We start from the raw sequence: 17,869 nt of genomic DNA on the forward strand, positions 1-17,869 counted from the left end.
CACGGTGGTTTTCCAATAACCCTCGAACTGCAAAAATTAAAACTGAAAATATAAAATATGTCTTAAGGAAACATACCAATTTTGAAAAAACTCCCATTTATTGCATACGCTTTTTTTTCAGGTGATTCGAAAAAGCCATATTTCTCAAAACTACAATAGAAACACTTTTTTTTTTTTTAAACTTTTATAGGAACTGGCTCCCTCAGGTATGATGCAGCAGGTGCTACAAGTGGCGCTATTGCATCACATAACTCTTCAAAAGCAGATCATCCTGTAGTTTTGAATCCAAAATTCCTCTGTGATATTGTTGAGTATCACCTTCCTCATGGGCTCGCCATCTTTCCATAATCACTCGCATAACAACTTTCGATTGGTAATATTGACAGGTAGTGCAGTGGCTGCAATAGAAATACCTTATTCAAAATGACCAGACACAAAAAGAATGCTAAGAGATGCAAAGGAACATCAAGGGGGCATAAAAAGATAGAAACTGACCCAATACTGTATAGTTTCTCAAAGAGACACAAAATAACTGAAAAGACGCAAAACAACAAAAAAAAAGAGGCAAAACTACCACAAAGGCTGTGTGTTTTGCTCCTATGTAGGAGGTGGTGGGGCCTTTTGCATATCTGTGCCCAGGGCCTCATTGTCTGATAATCCACCCATACCAACAGGTGGCTCAATGTGACTACAGAGCATCAACGGGATAAACATAATTTTACACTGTTGCTGTGGCGATGTTAAAAACATGTAAATGTGGTGTAGTCTGTTTATAGCTGAACTGTAGCCTTTTAATTCTGGCAATTGCATTTACGGTTCAGAAGTCATAAAAGTGATGTTCATTTATGACGATTATCTTGCTGAACAAAATATGTAAGTATCATAAACTTTTGCTTGCGATAGGGCTTTTTTTTTTTTTTTTTTTTTTTTTTAAATAATCCCAAATGGAGAATGGAAAATTCCCGCTGGCTTTTTGTGGAGGGAATTGGGCTATCTTTCATGTTGACCTACAAAAAATTGTCATCCCTGGAGCACTTTATCACATTCTAGTATTCCAATATTTAACACATTTAAAAGTGATAAAATATAGTGACCTTACAGTGTTTGACATTGATTGTACGAACAGCAGTTGAGCAACATGCAAAACTGCAGCAAACAGTAGCCAGCTGCAAAAACTATGGCAATTTCTTACATTTATTTATGATTATGATTACATTTGGAGATTTTAGAGGGCAGTGCATGGCTGCCTGTTGTAGCATAGCAAATGTAATTATTATTTTTTTTTTTAAATATTTTTATAAACATATTGGGGAGGACATTTTGAGCATATTTGAATTTGGTCCCCCAATATATATTATAATTACTGCCTTGAGTGATGCATTCATACATAGGCCCACATACCCCCTCCTTGATTTTAAAAACAGCCCCAATAATGCCATTAGCCTAACAAAGAAAATGGTAATCCATGAGCCAGTATGAGTGCATGGGTGGGATGCATCTGTAATGACCTGAGAATGCTTCTGAGGAATTTTCACACCAATAAGCTGCAGGAGAGCCAGACTAAAACTTTGCAGCACCACACATTCATATAGTGCTAATCCCTGCATGGTGCAATTGAGAAAACAATAAACTTGTTGCATTTAAAAACATGAACTCAACAAAGCCTACTTCCTCTGTTTCAGTCATGGGTGAAAAAAAATGTAAATTTCTTAATATGACTTTCAACCACAACCCATCAAGTGGGTGTAAATCATTGACAGTCTGTATTTACAGATATCAGACACATTATCAGACCACCAGCAGATTCATAGCTGGGGGTGGAATCACATATGCTAATAAAGCAGATGTCCACAGTCCTCAACACATTCCAGGCAGCCTATAAAAACAAAGCGTCTTTCTTCCCCAAGGAGCACAGCCCCATCTCCGACTGTCTCCAACAGCCACAAAGCTTCATATAAACATTTAGTGTTATAACCCAAAATGCCCTCCCCGCCACTGTCTCTAAAAACGCAATTTGATCCCTTACGACTGCTTCTTTTTGGAAGCACTCTGCCTGTTTGGCCAAGGTGTGGGTCGTTGTCTAAAAACTTTCCATGACACTGGAAGTTTCGGGCCACGTCTCTGCCGTCCACTGTGCCCGACTCCCGCTGAATTCATCAGCCATTGTTTTCTCTGCGCAGGCATTTATGATGTCACAGCAAACATAAGCTTTGTCCTCAGATGAAGGATCAGCCAGGGTTCGTGCCCTTATGGGGTCAAACAAACAGCAAATATGGACAGGCTATGACTGAGATCATGGGGTTGGGTGGACATTGTGGTGGCAGTAAGAGAACTTCATTTGAGGAGGAAATAAAATAGAAGCTAAAAGTGATGGAGGCAGAATTTCTTTCTCACTGGTAATAAAAAGAAAGAAAATAAAAGTGACAATCAGTCATGCTGAAAGTAAAACTTAAAAAAGCACAGCCTTAATCTTATCTCCTCTGTCTGCCCCCTTCACCATCCCCTCCGTGCCTTTCCATTCCCGAGAGACACCACCCCATATCAAAATAAAAACAAGCACATCCCTCAGTGTACTGACTCATCACCAACCGTGACAAGGACATACATGCAAGATACCAAAACACTGACAGCAGTTATGAAAATATTTCCTGACCACTTACATGAGAAAAACGATTTTCTAACAATGTTCGTCATTCTGAATTTGCTGGAGACAAGTATGACATTAAGGCTTTAAATCAACTTTCCTGTAAATATGCTCTAAAACTGTGGTTCCAAACTGGTGGGTTGTGGTCCAAAAGTCAGTTATGGTCCATTCTAAGAACTGGTGATCATGTCAAGTTTGTGAAAAACTGGCTGTCCAGGTTTTTTTTTTTTGGGGGGGGGTTTGGCTCTCCTGAAAGCTACAAATATTATTCTTGAGCCTCCCTGAGTGACGCAGGGGAAATGCATGTCTTTGTCCCACAAGATGTGTTCAAAGACTGTTGGAAATTTGAAAATCCAATGATAATTTCTGTTTTTAAAGTTTCTGTCTGAGCCACATATTGCCTTCCAAACCATAGCCTGGGCCGGGCTGTGGTTTGGAAGGCAATATATATATATATAATATATACATATCTTTAATAAAATATATATAAAATATTTTTTTTTTTTCGAATCGCCCAAAATTTTAAGAAAAAACAAAAACAAAAATGAGCCCCCCAAAAAATTTAAAATCACCCATAAAAAATTTAAAGCAAAAAAAAAAAAAATCACCCTCAATTTTTCCAAATGCTTGAAATGCCTCTGGTTTTAACCAATTGCACTATAGTCTAGCAATATGTTTATGTCTTATTTCAATGTGTTTGAAGCCCACATGTTATTTACATTTTTTCAAATAAAATTTAATTTGGATTATTTCTCTTATGTCTGGACCTGGTACTAATGACTAAGGAGAAATCTGGACCCAGTCTCTGGACCACTTGAAAACCATTGCCCTAAAAAACATTCCAGTCTTTTATCTTTTGAGTTTCAACAATAATCCATATCGCTCAAACTGCTTTACTAATTGCTCCATCTCTTCCCTGTATGTTTAAAAAAATGTTGTCAGATTGCATAAGAATGCATTTGGCAGCAGCAGTATGTGTGCGCATTAAGTGCTTTGAAAGCAGGCAAGGTAAACACAGACTTAAGCACATGCAAGCACACACAGACACACACACACACACACACAAACACACACACACACACACACACAATGGCTTACATCTGTAAAGATCAGATTTCCATCATGTTTGTTTTCTTAGGATAAGGCATGTGTGAACAAAGAAAATATTTTGCTATCTCATGGCCATCTGTTGAAACAAGAGGAATTTCTAAAATTGTAAATAGGTTTGTATAATGGGGACACTTTTCTAACACTGGGGACCAACTGAGATAAATGTTCGTTTAAAAGTTTAATGCTTAAATTGTTGATCCCAACAGCCGCTTTAAGCTGTTTTTTTAGCTTAAAAATGAAATAAAGCAACTAGTATGGCTTCAGTCTAAATATCCACACAATACTAGAGTATCCCATTCATGTGTATTGTTACATAAGCTCTATTCCAGTTCTTCACTTAATTTATCTAAATAACTAAATGCTTAAGAATAATCTCATCACTCTATAATGGCAGGCTGGCATTGAAAACAAATGGCGAACCACACAAAAAGTGACTGTCCCGCTCTACAAACGATGAGAATGCCGATGGAGAAAACACAAAGCAACATGCTGACACGTGAGAACCATCGGAGGCTGTCACAAAACTGAGCATAAAACAAATCCTGCATCCCTGCAGAGCCAAACCTGATGCCACAAGGCTAGCCCTTAGCCACCGCTCCTAACTTGCATCCCACAAAAATATGTAATAAAAAGAAAACAATCGAGCGATTGTTCCAGCTTTGATTCGTGGCACCGTGCGCACGGTGAAAACCATGCAAACATTCATTTGTTTAGGGTTAGTGGCACAGAAACAGGGCGGGGGAAACAATGGCTAAATGTCTTTGTTACTGAACCACAAAAGCTGATAGCTGCTTATTTGCATTCACGAGATCACACTAAGCGCTCATTGCTAAATGGTGAAACCCACATCGTTATAAAAGGACATTGTTATAAAAGGCACCGGCTGTGTGTTGCAGAGCAGGAGATACTGTAGCATGCCTTTGTCCATTTAAAGGGACGTTTATGGGGCTCTGGCGCTCTCACTCCTGCCTATTGGCCCAAAATTCGACTTATTTTTCTGCCCCCTGAGGACTGGTTTTAAACTGCTGCTTTCAATCTTAAAGAAACAACAACAAAAGAGGCTGTCAGGGTAATGCTTCCTGACAACCCAAGATAGACAAAAACAACACCCCAAACACTCAAATGCCAAATGAACACCACAGAAAATGTGACTGAGCTTTCAGAAAATGTGAAAAATCCAGATTCGTGAGGAGAAATGAATGTGTCACAATCACTATAAACTACTTTGCATATCTTAACGTAGGACACCTTTTTTTTCTTAACTTCATACCACTTTTTTCCCGTTTGCATCTACACTATTTTCAAGGAGCAGTGTGTGAGATGTAGGGGGATTTAGTGAAATCTAGCCATGAGATTGTAGATTGCAACCAGCTGAAACTTCTCCCAGTTAGAAGTACGTCAGTGTTCATTGTTCAGGAGATGTTTACTAGGAGTCAAAATATTTGACAAGTCTTTGTCTCTCAGAAACAAACACAACACGTGATTTAAACTGGTAGAAACACTCAACAAAGCAGTTTCACATAAAAAAGCTCTGTTCTTCTACGCTGGTTGATATGTTGCAAACAGGCATTTAGTCCAGCACCTGCTAATATGTGCTCACCTTTTGTCAGATCCAGAAGTTCAGGTTGTCACGGGGAGCCGCAGAGGTCTATTGCTCTACAAAACAAACAGACTGGGACATTAATACCCATAAAAACTCTGAATAAAGCAGTTTAAGTGTGTGTGGCATGTTGGAGATGAGTTGTAAGTCTAGCACCTGTGCTCACCTTTTTTAGAGGTCTCCTCCTCTCCAAAACAAATAGATCTGGTGATTAAAACCAGAAAAAAACATTGAATAAAACAGTTTTACATTACAAATCTCCTACGCTGTTTGGCATGTTGTATATATGATTTTAGTCTAGCACCTACTAATGTGTGCTCAGGCTGTTACAGGGAGCCGCGGAGGTCTATACCTCCCCGAAACCAACAGATCTGGTGATTAAACCCCGTAAAAACATTGAATAAAGAAGATCCATGTTTTTCAGTGCTGTTTGACATTTCAGAGATGGGCTGTTAGCCCGGCACACGCTAATCTGTGCTCACCTTATACCTGATCTAAACGTTCAGGAGATTTTTACAAATTATCCACAGAAATAATTTCGTCTCCAAAACAAACAGACCAGGTGGTTTAAACGGGTGAAAACACACACACAAAAAAAATAGTTTCACATTAAAATATGTGTGTTTTTTCGACACTGCTCATTGCCGCTAACTACAGTAGCCAACGCAAAAATGCAATTGGCCCAATCTATAGGCAGTGTTTCGTTTTTTTAATGTTAGAAACATGGACATCTCCATAGATGAGGACTGGCCTCTTTTGCAGATATAAATGGCTCATTCTAAGGTATCGAAAACACATTTCTTATTTTCAGGCGATTATACACAAAAGAAAACACGTTTTATACTTTATTTTTATGATATTCTGCCAAAATGTCTCCCTAAATCCTACACACTGGAGCTTTAACTTACACTCCATACATCTTAGGTATGCAGGCTCATTGACTGTGTTGTGCCCTATAAATGTTCTTGTATATTGTGGTATTTATGTTGCACCTTGATCCCAGAGAAATGTTCTCATTCGGTCTTGCAGTGATATATGGTAAAATATAAAAAAACTGGATTGACTGGATTGTGCATTATTTTATCAGAAACCACAAAAAGTCGAACACCCATAAAGGCTCTTATACAACCAGAATTTGCCCTAAAGTTATGCTATTGATTCCAATCTTGAACACTACAACAGTCTAATAATGTCTTCTCAAATAATCACATTGCATTCAGAAAAGCAAATTAAAGTGTCTTTTTGTTACACAGCTGTAAAGGGCTGATCAATTAGCTCTATCTTGTTGTATTTCTACCCAACAGACAAAAAAAAGAATTGAACAGAGACAAGATAAAAGCCTCCAGGTTACTGAGGAATCAAAACTCACTTAAGATGTCAATAGTGTCACAGTGAAAAGACGCCTGCATCGGAAAACAAATCCATATCAATACTTTGCCAATCAGTTAATTTCATTACAGCATTCAATGCAATTTACTGATGGGGACAGCAAATTGTGTGCAAACAAAGCAAAGGTCAGAAATGTATTGTTGAGGGGACAGATTGTAGTTTGCACTCAGTGGCTGTCTGAACGATTTATAAGCACCTCTGATGAAAGAGACGAAGCGTAACGCTAAATTCATTAATTTCGCAGCCCTTTGACGTTTTCACACCATTTAAAGTACCTGTCCTCTTTTGCTAGTGTCGAATGGCTTTTGTCCTCCTATCACCTGGTCCTCTCTGGATCTGTTTATGTCCAGAAGGAATGCATCACAACTTACGATTTCTTTAAGCAGCTGTGAGTGGAAATTGCTTTTTTGGGAGACATTTATGACCCCATTCAAAGGCTGACTTCTCAAACACAGGAAGGAAGGAACTAAGAAGTGCCATACAGTATCAAGAGGTCTGTTTAGAAAGCCTGCTGCCTTTTTGACACAAAAATAAAGTTTTTCACTACAAAAAACATTTTAAGATTTCAGATATTTGTCCTTTTCCTTTTAAAAAAATTAAAACTAAGTATTTAAAATAAGCTCAACCCTTTGAGAGCAAATTGGCTTGATTTCTTAAAAAAAAAAAATGAGAATAAGGCAATGAGCAACTTGAAAAGAAATGGCAAAAAATGAGTATAAAAATGAGTACTGTATTACCTAAAAATAAACAAACCAAAAAAAAAACAAAAAAAAAAAAAAAAAAGGAAAATTACCTCAAAAGTGATAAAATAAAATAATGTCTTTTTTTCTGTAAAACAATTTTAAATATATAATTGTAATAATTATAAATGTAGTTTTGTGGACATTTTTCCCTGTTTTGGTAATACTAAATAAGCTCCATACAGCTAATTTTCAAGTCATTTTCTTGTTACCTGTTAATATCTTTTTGCCATTTGGCATTATATTTCTTGCCAAGTTGTTCATTGCCTTTTCCAAGTGTTTTAAAAAAAAAATCAAACCAATTTCCTCAGGTCCCAGAGGTATAAATGCTTTTGAAAAGCTGCGAATGCAGCACAACAAAACGGATGTTGATCCATCTAAAGGTTTAATGTATTCCCTAAATGATTCAACTAAAAAAATCCCACCAAACAACATACACAAGATACACTATGATGTGCAGAATTCTAACATTTCAAACTATCCACAAAAGCCCTAAAAATGTTGTAGCCCATAGAAAAAGCACTTCACTCACCCATGATGTCACATGTGGAACAGGAGGGAGGTGGGGGGAGAAATGGGCACTCCTCCTGAAGGGTGCTCAGGATTAGGGCCTGGAAGTCTGTTAGATAATAGATCAAAGAGACGCAGCAGAGAGCACTTCTTGCTTTTCCCACATAACGCTCATCTTCATACATAATGGAATCTCAGGAGCGTTTTTTTTTCTTTTGGCTATTCTACCTGAAGATCAGGCAACAACACTTTGGTCCTAAAATCACATGCAATGCTCAAAAGAGTCAGCGTGGACACCACGGATCACCGCTGTGATTATCATATAAATGTGAGCTTGAGTGCAGGTACTGACAATGCAAGAGACCCACAGTGGATGAATGAATGGATCGCATTTTTTTTCACTATTCATTTAATGTTCCTGAAGTTGCAAAGGATTTGTTTGTTAGTTATTGTGAGGGGAAAAAAATCTACTGTGACTTTAAAGGAGAAGTTTAAAAGTTAGATCTCCTAATTTTCTCCTCTGAATTGCAGACCTAAGAGCTCATTTATACTAGATTTATATTTGCTGATATATAGCAGTCATTCTTCATTCAGCTCAGTGGTAGAAATATTAAATCATATTCCAAGTGCTTAAACATAGGCAACTGGATTTGCTTGAGTTTAGTCCAGCTGCCTGCAGTTAAACACTTAAAATTACCATGACCCAGATTAGTAAAAATCTTCATCAACATATTTTAATCGACTACTTAGGGTAAAACTATGGTACTACAATTTACCAAAATACAGAAGTATAATAAGCATTCTCTATAAATAATGAAAAATTGTTAGTATTTGATTTTTGGTTGGGTGGGTGTGTGCATATATGTTTAATTATATAAAGTATAGCTTTAAGTTCATAAGGAGGTTTATTTATTAAAATTCAATGACTTATGGAGAAGGGGTGGGATTAAATAATCAAGTGTTTCCTTTTGCTTTAGGTTATTCATTGTCTCTATTGTCTGTTGTTTACATAATCATCTCTGTTTATTTTTCACATGTTTGAAATAAATTAAATCAGATCAAACATATACTTTATGCATAAAAAGAAATGCAGCAGAATGGCCCACAGAATGATTTTTATGGATAACAATACATACATGTAAGCATTATTTTAATATTGGGCCACTTTTAACGATTTTAAATACCCACGATTGTGTAACATGCAAGGATGCATCACATACTTTCAGCCAAACATATGTTTTGCGTGCTAAATTATAGATAGAAAAATGGGAAAATTATGCACAGCTGAAAAGCTACATTGAGCAGATGGTTAGCTTAGCTTAGCTTATTTTAGCTTAGCTTAAAGAATTAAACAGCTAGCCAGTTTCTGTGTGCGACATTTAGAGCATTAAAACAGCGGCACATCGCTTTGTCATGTAAACATATAGCAGATTTACGTTACCTCGGTGAGTTGTAATCCGAGTCTCTAATCCGTGTTACGGTAAACCGGCCAGCTGCGCATCCATGTTAGTCCATTAAAGTATCCCACTAGCTAGCTCATAGCTGCTGTTCTGTGCTGCATTCAAACAGCGGTTACTAATAGCAGGATAGCATCGTCGCAGATATATAGCGCCCACCTTCCAGTTCCTCCTTCATTAACACCGTTAGCTCTGTCAGCACTGTTGGCTTTGTTTAGCTCTGTTGATGGAGTTAGCGCCGTTAGCTGCTAGCCACCGCCGCCATGTTGAGGGCCGTGTGCAAACAACTCGTAAACAATTTTACACGGAGCTCCCAAATCCGCCTGCCAGCAGCTCTAAAGCGCAGCAGTTACCACGGGCTGTTAGTTTAACATGTTAAAATGATGTTACAGCAATTTCAAGAAATTTAGAAAGTTGTTTAAAAAAAAAAAAAACTAGGCTGAAAATGTCTAAGGAAAAAAAAGGAAAACTAGGGAAATGTATAAGGGGAAAAAAGAAGAAAAAAAACTAGGGGAAAACTTTATTTAAAGTAATCACAACTACATCTCTAAGTTTGTTACACTAATTGTAACATGTAAATCATTTGAAACCTGAGCAGAAAAAAAGAAAGAAAATCAGCAAATTAAGAAGAAATGCTAAAAGTGATTCAAATTATTATAATTCTGTGAAATATTTTCAAATATATATATTATGATAATTATAAACATAGTTTTCTATACATTTTTCTGTAACTTTAAAAATGCGTTTTTTTTTCTCTCTAAATCTGGTTATTTCTTGCAATTTGAGGGACATTTCATGTCAAGTTGCTCATTGCCTTTTTCCTCTGTTTTTGAAGGCAGTCAAATGAATTTGCCCAGGGTTCAAAGGCACCTGAATGCAGCACAAACTGATATCGATCCAAAATTTAGAGGGTTAAAATTTTATGTAATGCATGCATGTTGAATTGAAATAAGTGGAAAAATTAGCTCTCAACTGAAAAAAAAATGACGTGAACCCCACCTCAAGTAACTCTGAATCTGGGAAAAAATTTGGTAAACAGGTTGCCGAGTTGACCTCATTTTTGCAGAAACATGGCAAATGAAAGTAAATGGTTAATGGATATAAACTTAGACAACAATTATTTGCACACATTTAACTTGTAAAATGCTAGGTCGAACCATTAGTTGCTGTTCACGTACACTGACCTAGACTAGTTAAAAAAGTTAGTTGCAAACATTAGACAGGATTGAACAATATTTGGGTAGTTTTAGGGATTAAACTGGTGCAGCAAAGAGTCTGGGAGAAAATCACTTTCCTGTAATACACTGTAATACAAAGTTTCAGACTTTATCGATGTGTTGATTAGTACAACACATCCTCTTATTGGCGTCCAAGTTGTTTCGACATCACGACTTAAAGCTCATGAACACACCGTCGTGAGAATGACCTCCAAACTCTGGAAAAACGACCATCTGAGGAGCACACAAATGCAGCATTACTGTTCGACAGATATTAAGAGTGGTATCACTGTTTTCTTCTCTCAGCGAGAAAGCAAATAAGTGTATTTTTTCAAAATGTCAAACTATTCCTTTAATCTGCTAAGTGACTTATAGCTTTCAGATACATATAGCGCAGTAAAAAGTACAAAACTGCCCTTAAAAATGTAGCAAAGTAGCATTAAAGTGGTAGTACTTTTGAAAAATCTCTCTAAAATGTGCTTAGTACAGTACTTGAATAATAGTACTTAATTAGTTAAACACATTTCAAGTAAATGTATAAATTGAGAATTTACTGTCACTCACAGACAATAAATTGAAAAGAATAAAAGGTGTCATCAATTAAAATATATACAGGCTAATCAAACAAGTCATCTTAAATGTATACGTACAGAAGGGTATGGTCTTTGTATTTCTCTAAAAGTGGTGCCATTTATTTTTCCAGTAAAAGACAGTTCCTCTCTTGCATCACCAGTAACTGTGATGGTAAACTTAAGTGCCGGCAAAGAGTCGTGCATCAGACGACTTCATCGGAGTTTGTGGCCATGCTGAGCCAGAGTCCGCATCAGCCATTAGTGCTGAGGGACAAGAAAGAAATCAATGGTCACTCTGTTCAGGGGGGGCTCTTATTCAGGTGCAGCCTTCACTCAGTGCAGATACTAAGTGCTGAAGTCTGGAGTGTAAAAATGGGCCACAATAATAGATAGCCACAAGCAAAACAGGCACTTTATTGAAAAATCTATTGAGAGAGCAACTTGGCTTTCAGAAGCTGGGACCTTGATATGCAGACTAATGTTTTCTACAAATGACATCTACTTCCTAGATTCAGGAGGACTTGAAAATGTTCACTTAAAAAAATTATAATAAAAAATACAGAATACGTTCAATCAGTACTACAACAGTGCAATACTCCACTATTTGAGAGTAAACTTCACCCTTTATCGCATCACTCTGCTGCCACCTAAAGGCCACTTTGAATAAATACATGATGGCACAAAGACATTCAGTTTCAAGTTGTGTCCATTTGTTTCACACTTTATTCTTCTTAATTGAGATGTTTTTTTGATGAAGATGTTGCTTGACAATTAACCTTTATGAACTTAACCATGAATTCATTAAATTATTCTTTTTTTTCTCAGTTTATTTGAATTTTGATGCCATTAAAATGACCCTTGAAAGTAGAATATATGAATTTATGTCCAAATAATTAGCTTTCATATCCATAAGGTTAATCAGTGTTAAACATAACAACATTTTGGATTCAACTATTGTCCTACGACAATGATTGCCAGGGTTCCCACGGTCATGGAAAACCTGGAAAAGTCATGGAATTTCACAATCACATTTCCAGACCTGGAAAAATCAAGGAATTAGAAAAAAAAAGTAAAGTTTTGGAAAAGTAATGGAAATTTTGTTGTGTGGAACAAAATTGTTACAGTAAGCTTTCATGTAATGTAACAGAACAGGAAATGTATTTTCTGTAGTCGATGGCATAATGTAGCTTTAATTAGATGAGGGGGGGGTTAATACAGCATGGTATCACAGTATTTTTGCGTGGCAATATCATAACTTGGACAGACTCCAAAAATCAATTAATTTGCTATATAAATTATTGATATCACAAATACTACTACAATATTAGATTCAGTTATTTTTTCAAAAACAGCCTGAAAACTTTATCTTGATAGATAAAACCAATAACCTTTTCTTCGGGGAGATAATCTGAAGTTGAAAATGGGGAAATAAATTGCATTATATGCTATCACAATACTCAGTATATTCCCAACATGTTTAAAATCGCAACACTATTGTATCATAACAATATTGTCCTCTGGTAATGTGTGGATTTGTGAAGATTTACCATCACGTGTTTTTCCATTTTCCCCCCACGCTCTATCTCTCTTTATATGTGCCACCTCCATGAAATTATGTTTAAACAGAGTTTGAATCTGATATGTTTAAAAACACCAGGCAAGTGATGCAAGAAAAAATAAAAAGTTATTGAAAGATCATGGAAAAGTTTTGAAATTTTGTCCATGAGCATGTGTGGGAACCCTGGATTCATTCTTCTAAAACCTGAAAACTAAAACAATTATGTCTCCAAAGTCAACAATATCAATATCTTCAGTGATTAATTATTAAATTGCTAGAAACAAAAGCAGATACTGTTATTGGCCTGCACGTACTAGTTCATACTAGCAAAAAATAGCTTATGATGCAGTTACAGTCTTAGTGATTTCTGGGAAACCCTCCGCTCATTGTGGGATGCCTTCCAGTGTGTGTGTATCTGAGTAGAGTGTGTGAGGAGAGAGCTGCTGCGGCTGAGCGGACACTATCAGCGGGACGCCGTGGATGACCACATTCTGGCTGCCCAGACTAATGTTTGGCACCAGCAACGCGCTTTCCTCTAAGGCACTCTCCCCGACTGTCCCTGCTGGCTTGGACATGTCCTCTGACGACGCACACACCATGTCCGGAGGAGTCGCTGTGGTCACCATGTTCCCCTCAGTCACCACCGTCACCTCTGTGCCCCCCTCCTGGATCAAAGCGTTGAGGCCCTCCAGCTCCGAGCAGGTCGTGATGAAAGTCTGCGAGCCGCTGCTGGGGTCCTGAGCGGTTATGGCGGTCTGCAGCAGCGCCTGGTGGAGCGGGTGAGCGGTGTCGTCGGGGCTGAGCTGCGTCAACAGCACCGTTTGGGGTTCGAGGGTGGTTTCTGCAGTCTGAGATGAGCCGAGAGGCTGCATGGGCGTGAGCAGGTTGACCTGTTGGATCATGGAGTTGACGACGATGTCCTGGTTTTCTGGGCTGAGCAGAACCATGTTGGTCTTATGTTGAGTGTCAGCTGGAATTAAAGAGTTCTCCTGACCGAGAGGGTGAGAAACGATGATTTTGAGCTGTGCACTGCTGTAAGGAGCCATTGATTCAGACGGGATGGGAACTTCGAGCTGGTTGTTGCTCTGTGACGTCGTGACTGCGTCTGCCGGGGTGGAGAGCTGCAGCTGCAACACATTCTGAGTGTCTCTGTGCTGCTTCTTGTGGCTCCGCAGGGAGTCCTCCCTCACAAAGGAAGCGTCGCACGAGTCACAGCTGAAAGCCTTAGCTGCTTCAAGCTTGGCTCGATATCTAGAGCCGACAGGCTTCGGAGAGTCGCCTCCTCCGCTTTTCCGTCTGCCACCCCTGCCACCTTTCCCACCGCCGCCGCCTTTCTCTGGCTTATCGGAGTGGCACTTCTTTTTGTGGATGACGAGGTTGCTGCGCTGCTTGGAGGCAAAGTTGCAGAACTCGCACTTAAAGGGGCGCTCCTCCGAGTGGATCCGCTCGTGGACTTTGAGCGCCCCCTTGCTGGCGCAGGAGTAAGTGCACTTGGAGCACTGGATGGGCTGAGTGGGCTGGTGTTCCCGCGAGTGTTGCCGCAGGGCGTTCTTGCTGGCACACTGGAAGTCGCAGTGCACGCAGTGGAAGGAGTTCTCGGTGCCATGTTTGATCTGAATGTGAGATTTCAGGTTGCCTTTCATGGCGCATCGGTACTCACAGAAGTCACACTTGTAGGGTTTTTCGCCAGAGTGGATCCGAATGTGCCTCTTTAGATCGGAGTTGATTTTAAACTTTGCGTCACATTGTTGGCACTGGAAAGGTGCGTCCCCTTGGAATGAAATTTAAAAAACAAAACAAAAAAAATGATAGTACAAATACACAAAATAACTCTAAATGCATCCAAGAAGCATTTTCTGACCACCTACCAGTGTGCGAGCGGAGGTGGACGGTGAGCTGGCTGGAGTTCCGGCTGGCGTACGGACAGATCTGGCACTTAAAAGGCCGTTCGTCGTAGTGGATACGCAGGTGCTTCTTCAGGCTGCTGCTGTCTGCGGCTGCATAGGGACAGTGTTTACACTTGTGTGGCTTCTCGCCTGTGTGTGAGCGGCTGTGCATGTTGAGCTTGTCCCGTCGACTGAAGCGCTTGTGGCACAGCTCGCATTCAAACGGCTTCTCACCTGGATGGAAAAAAACGACTTGTGTCAATATGTGATTATGAAGTGCTTAAAGAGATTGGTCGGGTTTTTGAAGTGGGGCTGTGTGAGGTAATTATCCATAGTCAGTGTATTACAAACAGTAGGTGGCAGTCTGCAAACCCTCAGTTTGGAGAAGCGAGCTAATCTGACACGGAAGATTGGAAATTTACTGCTGTGGATGATGGTCGGCAACAAAACATACTTAAGCCACCCAAAGAAATCAATATCAGTTCCAGTGTACAATATATTGAAAATATTTTCGCAGACTTAATGTCAGACAGAAATTTACAGCGGACGATGACATTGTTAGAGTGCTCTCTGCAAAGCCAGACTACATAAAGAAAAACTGTGATTTAACATCAATGAACACAGGAGCTGCTGGTCGACAGCTGCCTCGATCAGTTATGCTGTTTGTGTTATTGTGTGATTTCGGCGTTAGTTCGGATTCACCAAAGTCACACAATAACACAATGTAACTAACTGATCGACGCAGCAGCAGACCAGCACTTCCCATTTTCAGCGAGCTAAAATTACTGTTTTTATAAATAGAGTCTGGTGGTTTTGACAAGAGCACAGATGTCGCAGTGAAGCCGTTAATGGTTTTTGTGTCGACACTGACTGTCTGACAGAAAGGTAAAGCACTGAAAATACTGTCAATAAAGCGTACACTTAAACTGATATAGATTTTTTTAGGTTGGACTTTCTCAGGTGGCTAAAATGCATTTTTTTGAAGTGCATTGTAGCTTCTTTGTCGTATTTCAGCCTGTTTCTCCATACTGGGATTATTCTGACTGTTATCTTCTGTATGTAATATGTGACTATGAATAAATAACCCATAAAATCCTATTCAGAGAACTCAACTATCACTTTAACTCTTCAAAACCTGGATAGACATCAGTTTTCTTGTGTTGCATTCAGACACCTTCACAAATATAACTTCTAAAATCTAAGCAAATTGGTTTGATTTCATCCTAAAAACTTGGGAGAAAAGGCAACAGCCAACTTGGGGAAAAAAAGTCTCAAACACTGCATAGGAATAAGTAAAAAGAAAACAAGGAAATCACTGAAAATGTAGTTTTAAAAAAGAGGGGAGGTTGATGAGAAAATCATCAGAAAAAAACACAAAATCTAAAACTATACTGATATTATATTTAAAATATACAAAATATAATAAAATATATAAAAGAAATGCATTCATTTTCCTCTTTAATAATTTAATAATGTAATTTCCTTGCTTGTTTTGTTGTTTATTTTTATATTTTATATTTTATTTTTTATATTTGTATCTTCTATTTTATCTGTTTTTTTCTATATTTATGTTGCACCAACCCACCAGAACAAATTCCTCGTATTGTGTTAACTATACCTGGCAATAAATCTTTTTCTGATTCTGATTCTGATTTCTTCCTTTTTTTGGCTTATTTTCAAGTAATTTTCTTGTAACTTTTTTTAAAACTATTTTTTTGTTAAATTTTGTGCCATGTCTTTTTGAGTTGCTTGTTGCCTTCTCTCCATTAAAAAAAAAAGAAATTATTTGTGCAGGTTTAAAAGGGTTAAGCAGGAAGAGAATCACACCTGCAAGGCTTAAACATACCTGTGTGGGTTTTGAGATGCCGCTCCATGTCTTTTTGGCCATACTGCGTCTTAAAAGTGCAACCTGCAGACCAACAGAAACAGTGCTTTTACAAGGTGTGTGTGTGTGTGTGTGGAAAGTTAATCTAAAAGTGTCCAAAATAAATAACAGCTAATGACATGGGACTCTGCAGGAAGTGCTGGTCTCCCTGCTCGGCAGCCGAAAAGCAGGAATGTGTTACAGTCGTAAACTGGGAGAGGCACCAACCTGAGAAACAGCAGCTGTGTCTCTTTGAAGTCAGGGAAGGTTTTAATTTTTTGGAGGCTGTTTTCTGCGCTTTGGTCAGGATCTTTTTGACACCTCTCATAACACAGGTCTGGTAGGTTTCCTCGAAAACAAACTCAGTGCTGGAATCTGGGATGAAAAAATGAGTGTATGAGACACTTTAAATCAGGTTTGCATGCAAATTACTGACAACAAAAAGGTGTTTTACCGGTGAGAGTGGCTGCTGCAGCGCTGGCTGATGTGTCCGAGGTGGGGAGGGAGCATCCATTTTGCTTATGGGCGAGAAAGATCTCGAAATTGTTATACTGCTGCTTGCAGAAGCCACAGATATGGATGTCTGGGCTCACCTCCACCACCACAGAGTGACCTGCACCGACACAAGAAAACACAAAACCGGAACACATTATTTCAATAGGAAGCTGTGCGTGATAAATATGTGAAACCGGCACCAAAATGACAGCAATATTACGATTACTGAGATGTTAAGCATCAGGTGCAGACAGGGGTCTTTGTAACAATTGTTCTCCTTTACCTTCGGTGTTGTATGTTGCCATTTTTGAGCTTGTTTTTCTAGCTATAAACTCATCTTCTGGCTCCCCAAAAACCTACAGGACGACCACCATGCTGTTAAAGTGTTACCGACTCGGGTGAAGACGCGGTACACACAGCTATTATCATATTTTAAAATGCGAAAGTCTTCCCCGGTTTTGGAAAAAATGGAAATAACAGTTTACTTCTCTGACAACAGTGATACAAACCGTGTTTTACGACACGCTGCGTAAGGTTTACGGCAGCGGGGATAAGCATGCGTTTTGTCCGGGTGACGTCACGTGATGCTTTTGAGACTGTGGGAAAAATCTAAATTAATACAGATGAAACCACAGAGATGATTTGAATGGCATCGACATATTTGACAAGAAGTGTAATAATAGACAAATACTTAAAATTTTGCAAAATAAAAACAAAATCACCAAAACTTCATTTAGAAGGAATTGTTTGCCAAAAAAACCCCCAAAAAACCAAACAAACAAACACGCCCCCAAAAACAAAAAAAGAAAAACCCATTAAACCTATCC

At 38.6% G+C, this 17,869-nt stretch overlaps 1 protein-coding gene and 1 long non-coding RNA gene across 3 annotated transcripts in view; both read right to left on the reverse strand.

Moving 5' to 3' along the window:
• Positions 1-9,992, reverse strand: part of LOC148188662 (uncharacterized) — a 28,225-nt gene extending 18,233 nt beyond the window's left edge. The window contains exons 1-4 of one of the 2 annotated variants that reach the window (XR_015777388.1): positions 9,435-9,992; positions 8,016-8,102; positions 5,521-5,558; positions 5,355-5,410 (exon numbers count right to left, since the gene is read on the reverse strand). This is a non-coding gene — a long non-coding RNA (uncharacterized LOC148188662). The remainder of the gene's footprint in view (positions 1-5,354; positions 5,411-5,520; positions 5,559-8,015; positions 8,103-9,434) is intronic. The other variant, XR_015777387.1, reaches the window with a different exon arrangement.
• Positions 9,993-11,015: 1,023 nt separating this feature from the next.
• zfp64 (zinc finger protein 64 homolog (mouse)) lies at positions 11,016-17,596 on the reverse strand. The gene is made up of 6 exons (XM_042491994.2): positions 17,326-17,596; positions 17,002-17,160; positions 16,776-16,922; positions 16,530-16,592; positions 14,666-14,917; positions 11,016-14,568 (listed from the first exon to the last, which is right to left on the reverse strand). Exons 1-6 carry the CDS (start codon positions 17,345-17,347, stop codon positions 13,181-13,183), a joined length of 2,031 nt encoding a protein of 676 aa, XP_042347928.2. The 5' UTR covers positions 17,348-17,596; the 3' UTR covers positions 11,016-13,180.
• Between the last annotated feature and the right edge of the window lie 273 nt (positions 17,597-17,869).

This window comes from Plectropomus leopardus, chromosome 9, assembly GCF_026936395.1.
Source record: "Plectropomus leopardus strain MGB_pleo_1.0 chromosome 9, ASM2693639v1, whole genome shotgun sequence".
Taxonomy (NCBI): Eukaryota; Metazoa; Chordata; class Actinopteri; order Perciformes; family Serranidae; genus Plectropomus; species Plectropomus leopardus.

Excerpts from the sequence above, each read along its gene's own strand:
- zfp64 (XM_042491994.2), bottom strand. The coding sequence starts at position 17,347 with ATGGCAACATACAACACCGAAG. Across the intron at positions 17,161-17,325 it reads GGCAACATACAACACCGAAG|GTCACTCTGTGGTGGTGGAG; the intron begins GTAAAGGAGAAC and ends GTGTCGGTGCAG. Across the intron at positions 14,918-16,529 it reads GCATCTCAAAACCCACACAG|GTGAGAAGCCGTTTGAATGC; the intron begins GTATGTTTAAGC and ends TTTTCCATCCAG.